The 20,694-nt window shown below is 39.7% G+C and overlaps 1 protein-coding gene across 2 annotated transcripts in view; it reads right to left on the reverse strand.

The window, feature by feature from the left end:
* The window catches only part of ZRANB3 (zinc finger RANBP2-type containing 3), a 323,717-nt gene that overhangs the window by 14,204 nt on the left and 288,819 nt on the right, over positions 1 to 20,694 (reverse strand). For both annotated transcript variants that reach the window (XM_013046760.2, XM_013046761.2), the window contains exons 13-16: positions 10,635 to 11,022; positions 7,230 to 7,421; positions 3,750 to 3,841; positions 603 to 704 (exon numbers count right to left, since the gene is read on the reverse strand). In XM_013046760.2, the coding sequence (XP_012902214.1) occupies positions 603 to 704; positions 3,750 to 3,841; positions 7,230 to 7,421; positions 10,635 to 11,022 (774 nt within the window). The remainder of the gene's footprint in view (positions 1 to 602; positions 705 to 3,749; positions 3,842 to 7,229; positions 7,422 to 10,634; positions 11,023 to 20,694) is intronic.

Consider the following 20,694-nt stretch of genomic DNA (forward strand, 5'->3'; position numbering starts at 1 on the left):
CCTCTTCCTTGATGGGTGCAACTGAGCCACGGGCAATGTTTGCTTTCCACTCCAAGGACAGAAATGTAATCGCTATTTTCTCGTAAAAAGTGGTACTCTGCATGCTGCCAGCCCCACATGCACTGGCCCTTCTTAGCAGTGAGGATCAATCCGCCACAGATGAGGCTTAAGGCCTCCCAAGCAGATCGTTGGCCTACGGCTGTGGGCTGGTGCTTCTGAGGGTGCCAGGGTCCCCCCGCACGGCATCGTCCCTGCTTTCAGAATTTGTTATTGGTAGAACTTAACCATCAGAGATAAAATGAGATTGTGTCAGATACGAATATCACAGTTGCTAATCCTGTGAAGGAGAAATTAAATGATGTGAGGATAATTCTATCCACAGAAACAGCAACCCTAGGTGTGATCACTCACCAAGGAAACAGATCTCACATTTATTCTCAGCACCAAGGTAAATCACAGGCAGCACCCGCACTGACGAAAATGCGACCAGTGATTTGACTCTGCACGAGGCCAGGAGGTAACTTTGCCTTTCTTAAACTCAAAATGGTCTTAAAGTACTCAACAGATTTTAACTTAAAACAAATGCATAGGACTAGTCTTACCAAGGAGCGATTCTGTTTCAGCTGAAAGGTTGCTGGCAAGTCTTCCCAAAGGTCTAATTTTATATCCAAAGGAATGAAGTTACAGTTCATTTGGTTTCCATCCTGATTATAGATTAGGAAGGCATTATTAATCCAACTGGTCTGTAGGCCCTACTAATTATTTTAAAAGTAAAGAATTATATTCCCGCACAACATTCCCAGTCTCTAACAGATAAATGAAGGTAGCACACTGTAACAAGGTTCTACCCACACAGCTGCCCTGCACAGATGCCGGGTGACGGGAGGGGACAGGCTCCCCAGACCCTCTGAATGCCCCACTGCTCTCCCTCTTAAGGGTAACAATACCACGTAGAGGGCTGTAGTTAAACATGAGGTTTAAATATGGGTATTTCTTTCATAAAGGGGAAGAAAAACCTCTGCATATGAAAATCCATTGCATCAACAAAAGCTAAATCCATACTGGAATTCCCTCAGCTCAAAAGAAAGAGCTTCCACAATCGCTTTGGAAAAAACACACAAAAAGCGCTTAACATATTGATTCAAAGATTAGACATGTAATGGTTAACTCTAAACTCTGAATCAGAGTTGGGATTCTGGCTAACATGAATAGATCTTTGGAGGGATACTGTTACTACAACATAGGATGCTAACAGCTGTTACTGATCTTCCTTTTAAGGGGTTTTTATCCAAATTCCTACTTCCGGATTTGCCTCAGCTCAGTTTATAGCTGTGAATGGACCCGTTCGTGTGTCCTTTGCTTAGTGTCTCATGTTTAGAAGATTGAATAACATTTTACGGTAAAGGGACACGCAAATATTTAGCTCATTCATAAAAATGCACCTGAGACTGTTAAAAGAGAGAAGTCAAGAAGGTGAGGGGGCCCACGTGACACAGGCTGGATGCTAGAAGATGGGCCAGCAAAGCTGTCACACCAGGACTTTGCGGTTTCTCTCCTCCCTCCACCCGAAGGATGGAACTTTGATCGAATGTAGAAACATTGATCAGATGACCCAGGATGCAGAGCTTTCACTGTACAGAATAGAAAGTGTAAGAAGTTTAAGGGCTTCTGAATTCTGTGTTGTACTCTTCCTGGTGTCTGCCTTTTGGTTTCTTGACCTTCAGTCCCCTTTGGGGACCAGTTCTGTTATTCTCACATGGCGGTCTGAGAAGGCCTTGGGGACGGGGGTCCAAGCCTTAAAGAGAAGCATCATTCACTGCCTGGCTTCGTTCCTGGTGTCTCTCTCTTGGCTGTGGTCCCATGAGAGAAGCAGCGTGGGTCTTCTGGCATTCAGGATCATAGTCATTTCCTAATCTTCTAGAAATCCCTTCTAATTATTAATTGGCAATGGAGATTATAACATAACCTGCCATCTATCTATATTTCTATTTGGTTTAGTGTAAAACCTGTAATCTAAGTTATCTTGAAAAAAGGCATTCTTTCAGTAGGCTGGCTCATGATGGTATGAAGTTATAAATATTATATTATTAGTACCTATAAAGATTAGAAATTTGATACTGTAGACCAAACAGAAGTACTCATCATCTCGGCAAGTTTTTCCTCAAATACTCACACTAGGTTGCCTAGGCCAAAGATTCTCACAGGGCCCTGAGAACACTTCAGGGGATCCACAAAGGCAAAAGTGTTTTCATAATAACGGTAAGACAACATTTGCCCTTTCACCCTCATCCTCTCACAGATGCACAGTGATTTTCCAGGGACAGATAAGATAGGAGAATCCCAAAGTCTTCTCATAAAACTCGAGAGAAATTGCTAACAGTGTAAAACAATGCAGGGGTGTCTGGTTGGCTCAGTTGGTTAAACACCCAACTCTTGATTTCAGCTCAGGTCATGGTCTCAGGGTCCTGGGATCCAGCCCAGGTCAAGCTCCTGCTGAGTGTGGAACATGCTTGTCCCTTTCCCTCTGCTCCTCCCCATGTTCTCTTTCTGTCCCTCTAGAATAAATAAATTTTTTAAAAATCTTTAAAAAAAATGTAAAACAATGCCAACTCTCCTCACAGATATAACTCAGAGGAACAAAAGCTCCTCGGGGTTCTCAACAAATTTTGAAAGTACAAAGAGCTCCTGAGACTAAAAAGTTTGAGCACCACAAACCTAGACTATGGCATGCAACTGAGCAATCAAATTTTTAAAGCTTCCTAGAATGTATTTGACGTGGATGGGCAGAGTCAGGCTTCTGCAATGGTGCTGTGGCTGCTACAAATGATCCGAGAAGGATCTAACTTTTTTTTCAAAGTACAGTTGACATGATGTTACATAAGTTTCAGGTGTACGACATGGTGATTTGACAAGTCTATACATTACGCTGTGCTCACACAAGTGTAGCTGCCATCTGTCACCATACAACACTATCACAGTATCATTGACTGTACTTCCTGTGCTGTCACTTTCATCCTTATGACTTACTCCATAATCGGAAGCCTGTAACTTTCACTCCTCTTCACCCATTTTGCCCGCCTCCCCACCCTGTCCCCTCTGGTAACCACCAGTTAGTTCTCTGATTTGGGGTCTTTTTCTGCTTTGTTTGTTCATTTGTTTTGCTTCCTTAGATTCCACACAAAAGGGAAATCATGAGGTATTTGTTTTTCTCTGTCTGACTTATTTCACTTACCATCACACCCTCCCTTGTCCATCCATGTTGTTGCAAGTGGAAAGATCTTGTTCTTTTTTTAATAGCTGCATAATATGCCATTGTGTAGCTGTGTAGCTGTGTGTGTGTGTGTGTGTGACAACTAGAGCTCTTACTGAGAGTTCCTTATGGCTAGCCATAGTGCTAAGCGATTTATAGGAATTTGTTCATGTTAACCTTGCCTTGCAACAACTTCTCTTCACATTTTCCAGTTGAGGAAACCGAGGCACAAAGGAGTTAAGGAATAGGTTCAAGATTCCACACTCGGTAACAGATATGAATTGAGGCAGTTTGGCCCTGAAGTCTGTGCTCTTAACTACTATATGCTGTTTTTCCTCTCATTATCTTTAGATTTAACAAAGGAATTTTAGAATTAGCTTAAGAAGAAAAAGAACCAGATACCTATCTCATTGTTAATGAAATTAAATATTTCCAATGAAACATGAAAAAAAAGGAAGTCTTTTGTATGTTTCAAGTACAGAATCTGCATAATGCTTACCTTAGTATAGAGGTGAATCCGGTCCGTATTCCTACTTGCACAGAACATTAAGGTTTCATACACTGGCAAGTTGTCTGAACTCTTCAACTGTTCTAATTAAGAAGATAAAAAAGGACCTGAAGGCTTACCTCTCCTCTAACCAAAATAGCTTATTTCAATCTTCTATGGGTTAGAATGATGAAAAAGCTATATAAAATGTATCACCGTATTTGACAAAGAACACGTGTCTGCACTTAAAATAAAACTGTGATGGCAAGCCACCTAAGACCACACTGGCTTATATAGAAACCAGTTGCTTTGCACTTTTGCTAATGACTCTACAAGAGAGAAATAAATTCAGAATTAGCTGAAAAGATATGAGTTAGGTATGAGAGAGAATTTCCTGCCACTAAGAGTTGTTACTGGTCTTAAAGGAGTCTAGAATCTGGGCTTCTCCAAGAGTGGTTTTAAGTTGGGACTGCAGGAGCACCATTTTGGTTGCTGGCAGCAATCCAGCCTGTGAAATCCCACTTAAATGCCAGATTCCCTATAACCCCGTGCTTCACATTCACCAAAGGGGATATGTGGACAAGCTTTTTTCCTGATAATCTTATTTACCACCTCTCAGTCTCACTGACCAATATATATGGAGAGAGAGAGGGTCATCACAGTGGATCTAAATAATAATTAACGGTTAACTCTTATCAAGTACTTACAATGTGCCAGGCACTTTTCTCAGTACATACATTAACAGCTTTCAGAAATAAGTAGTGCATTTTACGGAGGAGAAAACTGAGGCACATTAATTTGCCCAAAGTCACACCACCAGTAAGAAGGCTTCAGACCAGTAACGTGGCTACAGAGCTTGTGCCCTTAACCTCTGCCACAGTTCCTAAATGACTTCCATCATCATCATTATTTTTTATTTTTTCTTCAGTGACCTTTTAATGTGTTCCCCTAGATCTAGAAGTCTATGATTTTTCACTCTACTTGGCAACCTTATCATATTTTAATTTTTCTAGTCAAGCCACTGGTCATTTTACAAACTTGGGACTATTCCCATATTTCATAAGTTCAAAAATGTCATTTTTTCCCATGCTTTAACATCTCAAAAATTGGCATGTTATACAGCCAATAATCATGTCATTTTATAATCACTGTTGGCCAGGTGACAGTTGTGAAGTGGTTGTCACTGCCTGAGCACACATGAGCTTAATCATAACTACAATACCACTGTACAATACTTCAACACCACACTTGAGTCAAATGTGTTGTTTGTTATTACATGAGTTGAATTTAATTACCTCTAAAATGTCTTCAAAATGTTTTACTATGATTTGGTATTGAAATAAAAAGTCAACATGCATACCAAAAATTTTTGCACATAAAGCAGGAGAGCATAAATTTGATATTAAAGAAGTAAATACGGTATCATTTGAGGAATAATCAAAATTTTTTTATATTCTTGCAAAGGAATAAACAAGTGCTTCATGGAACCCAAGGAAAGGAGATCCCTGCAGACAGAGAAGGCTCTCTCACATCTGGATCCTGAGATGTGCAGAAGGGCTGCCTAGTACATGCCAAACACAACAAGTGAGGGCAGAAGGACTGCCGAATCCCCCAGGACAATGAAAGAACTATCAAAGCAACAGAGGGTAAGACCTGGTCTGGGATCTCATTCGGGAATTAAGTCATGATTTAATTTTTAGAGTTTCTTTCTTAATGTACATACAATAAGTGCATCATACAATCAGTCCATCTTCAGATCTTTTGAAGAACCACGGTTAATGCATTAATATTTAAAGATTAGAAGTCATTCTCTGATAAAAAAGCGTTATAGGATTGATTCCAAATCAGTTGATATTCTTGGTAGTTAGCAGCTACATTGGGGAACATATTTCTCTTTCCGTTGTTTTTATGAAGTATAATTTAATGGCTTGAGACTAGAGATGATGCATCTTGTGAAGACATAGCCATTCTTCCAGACCCTTAGAATTCCAGTTAGAACAAAACCAGAGTCCCTGCAAAGCACATGCCACTGCAGTTCTAGAAGGGTTTATGTGCACTGAATAAACATTTTCATATAGTGTGCCCCCTCTGTCATCCTTCTGTTTTTTTTTTTCCCATGGAAATACATGTTAGTGGGGAGAGGTGAACATATCGCTTGTATGGAATTCTCAGCCCAGTGATCTCAGAAGTCAAAGAAAGGAAGAGAGGGAAGGTATGGGGGAAAAGATGGCGTTGTCTGGCGTGGATGAGACCAATGCATATTTCACTGGCAGAACAGAATTTCTAAAGGTCTAGAGATTTTTGAAAAGTATGTTTAAGTAAACCTAGCATCTGCCTTCATCAAGGAACCGATTTCCAACTACAAAACCAGAATTTCTCTGCCATACATGAAGAGACTCATGGCCCATAAGTTGTTTGTTCTTAGTCAGATGTTCAGTACAGTGAGCTACATGTTGTCCTACAACAAGGGCTTCATCAGCACTTGAAGGATTGTCAGAGCAGGAGGAAGGAAAGCCCCACCTGAGACGACACCATATACCCAAAGACTGTTAAAATTAACACATCTAAAAGAGGGTCCATTCCAAGATATTATTTGAGAAGACCTTGAGGCATTAGAGGGAAGAAGGCTGAGGGAAAAAAAAAAAGGAGGATGCCCCGAGCTCAGAAATTCTTAAATGAACATTTCATTTAAAAACTATGAATCTGACTCTGAGTTATATCTGTGTTTAATAGCAACTAAGTTAGAAGAAAAACTTTAACTGTCCCATCTCAACAGTTTTGGTGTTGTTGTAATGAGAACATCAGTCTGTAGGTTACTATGGTCACTAACCGATAAACAAAGAAAATAACCCCAAAGTACTCATGAACTCCAGCTCTGGCCACATATAACAACAGTGATGTGTGACCTATGGGCGGGTATACACCAACCATCACAGCTTGAAGTAATGGATTGAAGCAACCAAAGAATAAATAAATCCAAACACTACATGGTTGGCTCCGAGTGCAGTCATGATTCCTATAGTCTTAAAATTATGTACCTTAAGAACGGTTTCTTAAAAAAACCCACCCCAAGTCCTAAATTTAGGTCAATTAGTTGTAACCATTTAAAAGAAATTCGTGGGCAAACAATTAATGATCTGTTAAGTAGCTGTTAACATGCCATTCTTACTATTTTGTCCTAAAGAACCTCACAAGTGTCAAAACCACACCCTCACTCGTGGATGGGCCCGACCCGCATGAGGCTGGGCGAGCAGCCTGGGGGCAGCACCGGCAGAGCTACATGTCAGTTCTGCTGCGTTATGTCTGAATGCCCACAGCTTTGCTCTTCCAGCCATCTGGTATTTCAGTGTGTGCTTCCAATTGTTGGTATGTTTAATATAAATCAGAATACAAGGAACCTGGAATGGGGTACTAGTTGCAAGTCTATCCACAGTATTATCTATCTACATGCATACTTAGTATCTGAACACTGGAAGTGGAAACCAGACTTACCATCACCTGGCTGGGGTGTGAGTGTGTCTTCTCTCTTGATTTCTGATATTGCTTCCTTGCTCTCAGCCAACGGGTTAGGATCTGAGGGTGCAAGGACTTGTTTTTCACGGTCAGAACTAGTCCAAACATTTTTGGAGGTGTCTTTCCCAGGATCAACTTTCTTGTTTTCATTTTTATCTTGGGTAGAGCTGTCTATTTGTAGAATTACGAAAATCAAACAAACAATTTACACACAAATTTAGATAAAATCATTATTTACTCTAAGGCCAGTTTTTAAAAAGTTACAGCTAGGTCTTATAAAAAGAAACATGGTTGGGATGCCTGAGTGGCTCAGTCAGTTAAGTGGCTGCCTTCACCTGAGGTCATGATCCCAGGGTCTTGGAATGGAGTCCTACACTGGGCTCCTTGCTCAGCAAGGAGCCTGCTTCTCCCTCTCCCTCTGCCTGCTCCTCTCTCTGCTTGTGCTCTCTCTGTCAAATAAATAAAAGTCTTAAAAAAAAAAAAAAGGAAACATGGTCAACAGTTTTTATTCATTCTCTGCAAACACCTGTTGGGAGTCACTAAATGCCCCATGTGCAAATGATGGGGTACCGAACAGGCAGTGAGGAGTGAGATAGACAAATCCCTGCTTCCTAGAGTTTCCATTTTAAGTATCAGAAACAAGTACATCAGAGAAAGAGAATAAAGGCCAATGAATAAAGAAAAAGAGAAGTAAAACAAGAAAATAAAACAAGGTTTCATAATCAGGGGTTGGTGGGGAACAAAGGTCCACAGGGCCAAGCTCTGGGTTGAGTTCCATTTGAGCTGAGGGCTGTTTGGGAATCTAGAAGCCCAGCCCGAGGGTCTGTATTCTCAAACTGAATTGTAAATGTAAACGAAGCCACTGAGGGTTGTAGAAAAAGGAATGGAATCATCTGAGTTTTTAACAGCTCACCCTAGCTGCTTGTACTGAAGGGCCACAGGGAGGCGAGCTGCAAGGCCACTGAGGTCTGGGGGAGAAAATGGTAACTCCAGTAGGATGATAGCAACCAAGATGACATGGCCAGAATTGAGATAGACTTTGGAAGTTATGCTGGCAGAACCTGACAAATCAAGTGTGGGAGAAGAGAAAGGAATGAAGGACGCTGCCTGGGTTTCTAGTATCATGGACGCATGATGAGAGAAGAGAAGATTTGGTGTTAGATGTGGTGGTGAATCAAGAACTCCACCGCGGGCCATGGTCACCTTGAGGCATCCATCACATGAGCAGGACAGAGGAGGCAGAGGCATATGCACGAACTGCGGTTCAAGCAGGCGACAGAAATATGGGCCTATGAGCTATAAGATGGCAAGTATGAGCTATGTAGCTATGTGCACGTTAGGAACAAAGCACAAGAAGAGCACCTGGGTGCTCAGTAGAGCAAGCGACTCGACATCTCAGAGTCATGAGTTCAAGCCCCATGTTGGGCACAGAGATTACTTAAAACAAAAACAAAAACAAAAACAAAACAAGAACAAAAAAACAAAGCCCAAGGTAAGGGTTACCTATTGACAAATATTAGTGTTCAATATATACTATACCAAATTGTACCGAATGTACTAAATGTCCTGGAGACTGTATTAGCAAACTTTATAGGAGTGTAATTTCCTAACATTGCTCCTTTTTCTTGGTTTGTTTTTAAAGATTTTATTTATTTATTTGAGAGAGCAAGTGAGAGCGCATGAGCACACGGGCATGGGGACTGGCAGGCAGAGGAAGAAGGAGAAGCAGACTCCCTGCTGAGCAGAAAGGCCCATGCGGGATTTGATCCCAGGACCCTCGGATCATGACCTGAGCCATAGGCAGCCACTTACCTGACGGAGCCACCCAGGCGCCCTTCTCCTTTAGTTTTCTGGATTCCATTTCCTCAAAGTATTGTATGGCAAACACTGATTAGAAATTTTGGATGAATTAGAATTAATTCTGCTTTTCAATACTTTTGGGGGTACATCCTAAATCAGGGTTGGAAATCATTATGCCAAGTACAATAATATTAACCTAATAAATATAACCTTTTGCATACATTAGTATCAATATTACATATATGTATTTCTGTTAAATCAGACTTTCAAAGTCACAAAAAAAGTTTCATTTTTCTTTAGGTTGCTTGAGAGTTTGCTTATTAAATCAGGGGTCTAGAAATTTTTGCTGTTGCTCTTGGTATCACAAAGAAAAATCAGAACTTTAAAACCCTATTAAACTATGATTTTCATTGCTAAATCACTCAACTTATACTTCTATGTGAACTGGCATTATCCTGTAGTCATGAGATACTTTATTTTTATGACCTGGAGTAGTTGGAAATTGAATGAGATAATGCAAATTCTGAGAGATATTATATGGGATAAGCTTGTGGTTCCAATTTAGTTCACAGACAACAGGTGTCCACGTTACAAATATAACCACCCAGATGGCAGACTTGTCATTTTTGTAGGAACACCCAGAATTGAAAGAGGAAAGACTCAGCTACTGATTACAGTTTCTTTCAGATTAAAACTAAGACACAGGAGAACAAGAAAGACAGGAAGGAACCGCAAGCAGAGCCTTTATCTTAGCGGACTCTGTTAATGCCACTTCTCTAATGACAGGAAAGGAGATGTGTACAATTATTACAACTGATAAAATAAAGTGATTTCTTCCAGCTTCCCAAACTGTCAACTTGGCCTTCTAAGTTGCCATGAAAATAGTCTCTAAAACTGGAAACAAAAGAAATACTAATGATCTTTTTTCTTAAGACAACCTCAGTATTAATAATCATTTCAAATACAAATCATCAGAATAATACCATGCTCTAAAAACATACTCTGAGGTATGTTTATAATTTTTACTTTTTTTGGTAAAGAATAAACTCAGAAAACAGATACCAATTTGGTTCTTCAAAGATCTACAGAGGAATTTTTATGATTTGTCATGCAAGAAACAGGACACAATGTATATTTTACTAGGCAAAGAAGCTACACTGGATTATTTTGCTATTTAAACAAAAATAATCTAAAATTTCTTTAAAAACAAGTATTATCTACAGGAGAAAGAAAACAGCAGGTCTATGACTATAAGGCATATTTGCTGCCATAGCAACAGAGCTTCTATTCCTGCCCACTGAATTCACATCCTGCTGGCATTAATGAGAAATGTCCATTTGTGCCAAATTAATGCCATGTCACAGACGCTCAGGGATATACATTGTTGACAGAACTGGGAGCTTTCCACATTCCACCGGGGGATAAATTCAGTCTTCACTATGTAAAGTTCTTACTCTAGCTTAACAGCTAAAGTCAGTGTTGAGTCCCACTAACCTGTGCTAACAGCAGTTGCCTCTAAAAACACAGACCATGTGAAGATGACACCACCAGCCCCCTCCCAGGGGCCACACTCCATGTACTCACCAGTTCTGCCTGGAGGGTTCTCACACATTTCACAATAAGGTAACACTGAGTTATTGATATAGGTGCAGAAACCACACTGCCAGCCCTTTCCAGGAAAGGGTGGGCTGGTTGCCTGGGCTAGGGCCGTGGTTTGTCTGGGCCAGGACAGTTTCTCCTCTGGGGCACTGCAGTGGTTACTGGTGGTGACCAACTTCAATCTTTTAGCTTCAGGTTCAACATTACTTTCATAATCAATGATGCGTCTTGTGGCTCTTTCTCCAGGGTCTGCTGGCACGACAGTATTTTTCTCTTGGAATATTCCTGATTCATCGCAGGAGGTCACCAACTGTCTTTTCTTAGGTTTTAGTAAAAAGAATGATCGAATATCATGCTGCTTTTCTTTTTCAAACTAGGAAAAACAAAGTTATCAAATTAAAAAGCCATCTAATATGTTCTTCCTAAATGAAACAGATTAACCAACTATTTTCAGTAACCATATTCTTTCATTTTTTGAATACCTTGTTGGAAATGAATTCAATTATGCTATGACTCTTCATATATACATATATGCAGAATATCATTAACACATCTATATACTTCCTGTGTCTTTTTTTTTTAGCACTTACAGTGTGCCAAGCACTTTACATATATTAACTCATTTAATCTTCATGCCAGCTCTGTGAGACAGGTACTAGTTTTCTTCCTATATTTTACATGAGGACACTAAAGCTTTAGAGATGTTAGGTAACGTGGCTACAGAATTTATGTAATAAAATTATACTTCATCAACTATCTGCTCTAGAGGTATGTCAGGGAAAGGAAAATTATGTATTTAAATATTTAAATATTCCAAGAACCTACCAAAATGGTTTCATGCCCAAACTATAAATACAGCATTCATAAACAACGTTTTTCATATTAAATGTTTTCTTGACCTGGGAGCATTTTTTCAAATAGCATTAAAGCGATTAATTAGAGCTGCTTCTTTAACAGACACATCTTAATAATTATCTTGCTTTCAAAAAATGTATTTCCCTTTTTTAAGAAAATTTTTGTTTTCAATGTATAAATCTCAACTTCCTTATTAGAGAAAGTGGGATACATAGCTCCACAACTGATTAGCAAACAGTGAAGGAAGATAAGGAGTCAATTTTATTTTATTATTATTTTTTTAAAGATTTTATTTATTTATTTGACAGAGAGAGATCACAAGTAGGCAGAGAGAGAGAGGAGGAGGAAGCAGGCTTCCTGCTGAGCAGAGAGCCCGATGCGGGACTCGATCCCAGGACGCTGAGATCATGACCTGAGCCGAAGGCAGCGGCTTAACCCACTGAGCCACCCAGGCGCCCCAGGAGTCAATTTTAGAGAATTCCTGTTAGGGGTACCATGGTGGAAACACACTGCATTTCCAAAGATGGTCACACCAGTTCTTATCCTATTTGACATGCTCTTCTCACAATGTGACACTGACATGCTACATTTAGAGGTGGGGTCTGTGTTCCTCTCCTCTGAATCTGGGTGAATCTTTCTAACCGTCTCAATCAATAGAATGCAGTGAAAACGACACTGTGTGACTCCTGAGGCTGGGTTATTGACGATTATATGGCTTTCACTTGGATGCGGGCATTCTGAATCTCTTCCTCTTTTTGTCTTGGGTTGTTTGCCTTTGGAGCTTCACCACCATGTTGTGGGGAAGCCTAAGTCACAGGGAGAAACGATGTGTGGTTGTTTGAGTTGACAACTCCTGGTAGGCCCCTAGGTTATAGGACAGCATCAATTGCCAGACACATCACTGAATGAGCCTTGAGATGTTTCCAGATCTCAGAGTTGGGGTCTTCTAGTAAAGGCCCCAGTCATTGTGGAGCAGAGACACATCATCTCCATTACACCCTGGTTGAATTCCTCACCCACAGAAACCGTAAGAAATAATATAGGAGTATTGTTGTGTGAAGACACTAAATTTTGGGGTTAATTTGTTATGTAGTGATAGATAACACTGACAGACTCTACAGATAATGATAGCAAAGTATATTGTAAAGAAATATTTTATGTAACATATCTTACCTGCCCTTCTTAGCAATGGTGCATAATAAAGCAAGATATAGCAAATCCATAAAGAGAGAAGGATTAGTGGTTACCAGGGGCTGAGGGAAAGGGAGATGGGTAGTTATTGCTAAATGGTCACAGAGTCCGTCCAAGGTGATGAAAGTTTTGAAAATAGTGGAAACAATTGCACAACATTGTGAATGTGATATTAAGTAGTATTACCACTGAACTGTACACTTAACAATGGTTAAAACAGCAAGCTTTATGATTATATGTTTACAAATATAATCATAAATTTTTAAATTAAAAAAAAAAAAAAGAAGGGAGGAAAGCAGGAAGATTTAGGCTGTTTCCATATTGGTAAAATTGAAACGTAACAGGAAAAAAAAAATCATCCCCCCAAAATGTACAGCTTCTGTTTTCTGTGGCTGTTATTTATACAACCTCACGCATTATAAAAAGTTATCTTAGTTATGGAAGTAACAGAATTTAGATAAAAATATAAAGAAGGAGATTATTAACCATGAGACAAGATTTTTAAAATAAGGCACAAGGGAAATTCTAAGAAAAGGGTGAAGAAAAGCAGAGAGATTAGCAGACTAACAGAGTTTGGTGTTTAAAAAAGTAACAAAGCAAAAAAGATAGTTAAATATTTAAAGAAAATGTTCTATTCCGTATAATAGGATGGCCAAGAGGGCTTTCAGGATTTTGAAAATAGTAGCAAATGTTCAGAAAACGTGAACAAATCCCATCAGCTATTTCTAATTAAAGCATGACCTTCTGAGTCCTTGCATGTCTGGAAATGAACTGATTTTGTTTCTAACCCTTAGTAGTTTCGCTGGGCATGCAATTCTTTTCAAGTCCTTAAAGACATTGCTCTACTTCTTCCAACACCAGGCGATGCTGATGATGTTCCCTCATAGGTTGCACTTTCCTTTTAGAGACTTTTAAGACCTTGTCTTTATCCCTGGTGCTCTACAATTTCACAATAATCTATATTTCTGTATCTGTGTCATTTATATCTATCTGCCTTCTGCTCAGCACCCAGGATACCTTAATTTTAAACGGCACTCAGTAGCTTTAGCTCTTGGAAATTTCCACTATTCTTTGATAGCTTCTTCCTCTTTATTTTCTTTTTTTGTGGAATTACTGTTAGCAGAATGTTGAACTAGATGTAATGTCCTATCTCTTATTGTCATATTTTCCTTCTTTTTGTTTTTTGACTCTCTAAATTCTTAAGAGTTTTTCTCTAATTTATCTCGCAACCCTGACTACAGAATTATTTTGATAGCCATATTTTCAACATTTAAAATTTCCTTTTTTGTTTCTTGTTCCTTTGTCATAGTAGTCTGATTTTATTTATATTTGCAGTAGCATCTTAAATGTGAGGCTACTACTTTGAGTTTTTAAAATGTTATCTTTAGGGTTAATTCTTCTATCAGCTTATTTTTGTTCTCCTTTTTCATGCTATAGATTTCCTCCCCAACTACCCAATGACCCTGCTTGTCCCTGCATACATGTGAATGAAAGAACAGAAGGATTTCCTGGGAATGTGGGACACATAGGGCTTATCACCACAAAGGTCTAAAAAGACATACTGGGTGTTACATGCAACTAATGAATCATTGAGCACTACATCAAAAACTAATGATGTACTACTATATGCTGGCTAGTTGAACTTAATAAAAAATAAAAACATAGAAAAATAAAAGGACATACTGATTGACTACAAGAGGGGAGGAAAATGGAGGGGCTCAGGGTGATTACTTAAACTCCTATATTTCTGACTTGCAACACTGTAGAAATGATATTTTCCTGTGATAGGGAATACGGGAAAATACTGGGCTCATGAAAAGACAAAAAGAGAATAGGTAAGGAAATAAGCTCACTTTTACATCCTTGTGAGGACTGTTGGGTACCAGGGTAGAGAGTCCAGGAAGCAGGTCTGGAGTTCAAGAGAAAGAAACAACTAGATTCACACATCTGGGAACCACTAACATAGAGACGTGGTTAAAGATATCAGACTTGATGTCATGATACATAATGGGAGAAGGTAGTGAGAAAGGGACAAAGTCAAAGACAGAAAGCACAGAAACAGCATTAAGGGTGTAATGAGGAAGCGATACTAAGGAAAGATACACAAAAACAGCAGTAAGAAAGGGAGAAAAATCAGGAGAGTGGTAGCTTTAGTGAGTGTGTGCAGGTGTTTTGGTTTTCCACTCATTTATTAGGTGTTCGGTGGGCACTTTATTTATTTATTTATTTATTTATTTATTTTTAAGATTTTATTTATTTATTTGACAGACAGAGATCACAGGTAGGCAGAGAGGCAGGCAGAGAGAGAGGAGGAAGCAGGCTCCCTGCTGAGCAGAGAGCCCGATGTGGGGCTCGATCCCAGGACCCTGGGATCATGACCTGAGCCGATGGCAGAGGCTTTAACCCACTGAGCCACCCAGGCACCCCTCGGTGGGCACTTTAAAACAGGAAAACCCATGTCCATCAGTTCTAGGAAATTTTCTTATATTATTTTTTCTACCTCTATTTTCTCTGTCTTCTCTTTGTGGAATTCCTATTAGACAAAAGCTTCTGGATTAATCATTTGATTTTCTTCAACTTTTCTCACACTTTCTGATTGCTATTTGTCCTTCTTTCTTTGTGAGTGCCTCATTACCTTCTTTCCCAGCCTTGTTGAATTACTATTTTCTGATATGACAGGTTCAATTCCTAAGAGCTTTCACTTGTCTAATTACCTCTCCTTGTTTTGGTTTCATGGGCACAGTATTTTCTTTCACTTCTCTATGGACATTAGTAATAGTTTTCGGGTTTCCTTTTAAAGTCTTCTTCAGTTTGTTCGATTGTCTCTGCTTTTTCTGATCTCTTTCTTGGCTTACAGGATTGTTTTGGTCTCTGCTTTTCTTTTTTTTAGATTTTATTTATTTATTTGAGAGAGAGACAGGGAGAGAGAGCATGAGTGAGGAGAAGGGCAGAGAGAGAAGCAGACTCCCCATGGAGATGGGAGCCCGATGCGGGACTCGATCCCGGGACTCCGAGATCATGACCTGAGCCGAAGGCAGTTGTCCAACCAACTGAGCCACCCAGGCGTCCCTGGTCTCTGCTTTTCAAGTGAAAAGCTTTCCCCCAGGCCTGGAGGCCTTTACTGTCCATTCATATTTAAGAATGAGACTTAATAAGCATTAAGAATAAAATGTGATGGCAAGTTTCATGTGGGGGACTTCACTGAGATCACCAGTGACTGTCAAGGGAGCCCTGTCAGTCTCCATAGTCTTCTCGTGGTCCAGTCTGGTTCCCCAAAAAGGAGTCCTTCAATTTCCTGCCTGAAGGGTACAGTGCTGGCTACCAGTAAACCAGGAGCTGTTTAGGAGAAGGGTGCTAAGGATTCTATCATTAATTAAGGAGGCTTTGACTTAGTATGATTCTTTTCAATTTATTGCCTTACCCCCTCTCTCAACTGGCTCTCTTCCTGGACATATCTTGAAATACATTTTTTTAAAGATTTTATTTCTAAGCAATCTCTACACCTGACATGGGGCTGGAACCCCCAAACCTGCGATCAAGGGTTGCCCGCTCCACTGACTAGGCCAGCCAGGCACCATTTAAAAAGAGCAAATAAAACATTTAAATAAATAAATAAAATATAAAAAATAGGAAACAGAAAACACAAAAAATAAAATGAATAAAATGTATAATAACAGGCCACTGTCACTTACATGAAATAATGTTTAGATAGTATCAGACTCTTCTATCCCATTCTACTGGCAAGGAATTTATTTCTGTAAAAACTTTTTAATCTCTCCATCTTCCCACCAAAAAAACCAAAACAAAATACTTTTAGATTTGTTTGTAAAAAAGCAGCCCTCCCAACACAAAACAAAAACCTAAGAAGTCTTAAAAAAAAAAAAAAAAGAATTCTCAGGGCCTTAAAGTATCAGCTTTTACAGTTGATCTCTTTAATTAAGATATTTAATTAAGCTGTTTTTAAAAGAACATCTTTCACTATTTAAGTAATGACTAATTTTAGAAATTAACATGTGAGAAATTCTCGTTTTGTGCCAGAGGCAAGTCACAGAAAGGTTAGCAGTGATTGACAGTAATCAGAAACTGATGGCTACCTCTGCCGCTATGAGGGCTAACTTCTACTCGGGAGTAAGCAGTATAGGTGTTATTTTGAAACCTCAGCTTCTTGAGTTATAATAAATTGAGACTTGAGTGCGTAAAACCCAGAAAAGGAGTATGTGGGTGTAAAGGGAATCATTTTATATAATTTTGGGAACCAAAGGATCCACTTAGAGTATAATTTTAGAAAAAGGAGAGGGCAAGATTAATTAGTAGCAATGACTTTAGTTAATGTTATGACGGCTACATGGACAATGGTGAATGTGGCTATAGGTAGTGAACTTAGCACTGCGGCCACGAAGCTGCCAGAAGCCTTAAGGCCCAACAGAAATGAAGGCTTCCTCTGGGGTAATCAGTTACAAGCCTTATCTATGTTAACAGTTATGTTTTCTGAGTGTAGCCTCTGAGCAATCAGGCAGGAGGGTGGTTGATGCGGTTTCTTTGCTACTTGGCAGCTAGGAGCGATAAACACAGGTGGGAAAATCTCTCTGACACAACCTCACGATAATCACACGTGTTGGCTGGAACAGAGAAGGGCTGCAGGTTTACTAAACTGCAGGTGTTCTTAACGTAGGAACCATGGGCCTCTCACAAGACCTAGAATGGCCTGATTAACTGTGGGCCCGAGAAACTTCTGAGATGGTCTATAAAATATTGTCTGTATCATATGTACATTTTTGGAGAGCTTTACCTTCTCCATGGTCTCAGAGGGATTCAGGACCAACAAAGGTTAAGAGCCACTGGACTAAAATAAATTCGCTGACTGTGAGCCTGTGGTCTGAGGAGCTCCGTTTCTTTCCTTCACTGCCTGTAAGACAGGTTGAGAAAGTTCCTATGTGAGCATACATAGGGGCGGTGAACGAACTCTTTAAGGAGATAAGAAAGAAAGAAATTCCGGGCGCATGGGTGGCTCAGTGGGTTAGGCCACTGCCTTTGGGTCAGGTCATGATCTCAGGGTCCTGGGATCGAGTCCCGCATCAGGCTCTCTGCTCGGCGGGGAGCCTGCTTCCCTCTCTCTCTCTGCCTGCCTCTCTGTCTGCTTGTGATCTCTCTCTGTCAAATGAATGAATAAAATCTTTAAAAAAAAAAAAAAAAAAAAAAACAAAGAAAGAAATTCCCTAAACACTTAAGGAGAATCCCTCTAGCTGTTCTCAAATAGTAATTTTTCAAAAAATGGAGTAATACCAAAACAAAGTAACTTCTGTGCAGGCACAAAACAGGCTCACTCAGCTCCTCTGTCCATCATGGTAACTGAAATGACATGGGAGTGCCTGGCTGGCTGGAGCGAAGAAAGCTACTGAGGAGGTGAGTGAGCAGAGGCGAGCGCAGGAGGTGTGAGGGGGGCAAGTTAGAGCAGAGAAGGCTGTGCTGACAGGACTCACTGCTCTACCGTCACGCTGGTCAGCTGGAAACTACACACTATCCTTGATGTTTTGAGACAGGGACATATGACCATCAGCTCCTCATGGAGACCCAGCAGGTTCTTGGGCTATGTCTGATTAATGAAAGAAGGAAGTGATCTTTAACAAGACACAGACACTAAAAGTGAATGTAAAACTTCTATATCTGTAAGATGCTTCTAATTACTTTTGTTTTGTCCTTTTTAAATTAATCTTTTATAAAGTAAATGTGGGCCTACTGATTAAAGCACCCAAGAAAGGCAGTAAGAAATAACTAAACAAAATGCTTCCTAAAAAAACATTTTCTAAAAAGATTAGGTTTATTAGTAACAAGACCCCCTATAGGAGCAAGCTTTATTGGTCTTACCAGAATGGACCAGAATCCTCAGGTTACAATAGCCACACTGATAAATACTCAGTACCCATCCTGTTCTGGCAGGTCTGTATTAGGAAAATTACTGACCTTATTAATGTTATCGGCATTTCTCAGAGGTAAAGATAAGCAGGAACACAGGAAGACAAAATATTTTTTATGGCCTAGGAAAGCTTTGTTCCTTAAATAGCACAATTAAGCTAAAAAGGTTTTTTTTATTCTTTCATGGCTACATTTTTGCATTTAGAAGAGATTTACTAGCAAATTATTGACAAAGATCCTAACTCATCCTAACTATCCTTGTAAAGAAAGAACTATATTAAGTGACCCCTTTAATATGTGATAAATAAAGAACTTAAATGTAGGTGTTGGTAAGTAGGAGGAATGATCTAAGCTTATAGTAATTTTTATCACAAGGCTTTGGGAAAAATATAGTTAAGTCAACATGCTCATGTCATAAGATGTGGAAAATAGAAGATACTCCTTTCTTCAGTTATTTAGCTGACACTCAGTTATTGTGTTCCTGACTTTTGTTCAATATTGCTTTTGAAAAACAAAAGAAAAAATACTGCTTTCACTGAGAAGTGCAGGAAATAAAAACTACAAAATGCTTAAGGTGGCAAAACGTGTGTTTTTATCTGTAAGGTTCAGGGACCTAATATAGTTGCTATTTTGCACCATGGTAAATTACTGTTCTTTAGAGACAAATTTCTTGGTCATGATGACAGGATTAAAAGTCAGTTATTAGAACTGAAGGAGAGGAAAAGGAAATCTCGTAAAACTCATGAAAAACAAGAAAGCACTTCAAAGCACACCAACCACCAAAAGCACCGATGTCGGGTCTCATAGACTTTGATCAAAGGGCAGCTCTGGTAGGAATCATTACTGTCTCATGTCATCTGTCTCCAGTTCTTAAAAGAGTGAACAAAACCGCTGTGATACAAATGGGTGAATGGCAGATGAATGATGCCCAGAACTGGAACTAAAGAGCTTTCACTAACATTTGTAAACAAGCCAGAGGATACAAAATTACTAAAGTACCATCTTAACCATCTAAGTAAAATGAATTTCGGTTTTCCTAAAAGGGGACTTTTTCAGACTCTCATGTAGTTAAATAAAATTTTGACAGTGATCCTCTCTTAGGAACAATATGTTTTCCTCCGTGGCCATAAAGAAAACAAAGCACACAATACAAAGCAACACTGGTTTTTAAAAAACACAGCAGTAAAAAGAAAAGCTATTATTTATTTTTAAAGATGACATCAGGGATGCCTGGGTGGCTCGGTCAGTTAGATGTCTGCCTTCGTCTCAGGTCATGATCCCAGGGTCCTGGGATCAAGCTCTGCATCAAGCTCCCTGCCCAGCAGGGAGCTCGCTTCTCCCTCTGCCTACCTTTCCCCCTGCCTGTGCTCGCTGGCTCTTTCTGACAAATAAGTACAATCTTAAAAAAAAAATAAAGATGACATCAAAAGTAGTGAAGCAAATAAACGTCTTTGGGAAGAGCCATCTCTTCTAATAAGGTCAATAAGAATGTATAGGAAAGCTCTAGAATGTGACTAGAATGTGACTTGGAAGAATGTGACTGGAATGTCACCTACTCACATGCCTCTGGTTATGGCATCTCCCCTCTCCTCCTCCTGCACAGGCCACTATTAGACAGAATTCCTCCCAGGCCCTACTATGTTGATACTACCTCTGCAATGTCTGGAATTTTTCTGTTCCTATTACCACTACCACTGTCAGGAGCTCAGGGTGGCGTTAAGTGCCCCAAATTCCATCTGGGAATCCCTTGACAAAGCAGCTTTCTATATAGTAATAGCCCTAAGAATAAAAACAAACTGACTTTACTAATAGACCTGTACATGTCAAATATTACAAGTAAAATTTTGGTAAAAGGTGTATTTCAAAAACCAGCTAAAACCCAAGGCCATAATAGGACTTCCTACTTCTCAGCCCAAATGCTGACTGTAGGGCCTGCCAGGGAGACACAAGTGCAGGACAGATATGCCTCTGGGGAGCTCAGTAACACATCAGCCCTCAGCTGTGGCTCAGCCAAGTGCTCAGCTCTGAAAAATCATCCCTCAGGGATAAGGGGAGAAAGCCCTGAGACTGAGTAGAGACAGAGTAT

Source organism: Mustela putorius, unplaced genomic scaffold (assembly GCF_011764305.1).
Source record: "Mustela putorius furo isolate JIRA1106 unplaced genomic scaffold, ASM1176430v1.1 tig00003867_pilon_pilon_pilon, whole genome shotgun sequence".
NCBI lineage: Eukaryota > Metazoa > Chordata > Mammalia > Carnivora > Mustelidae > Mustela > Mustela putorius.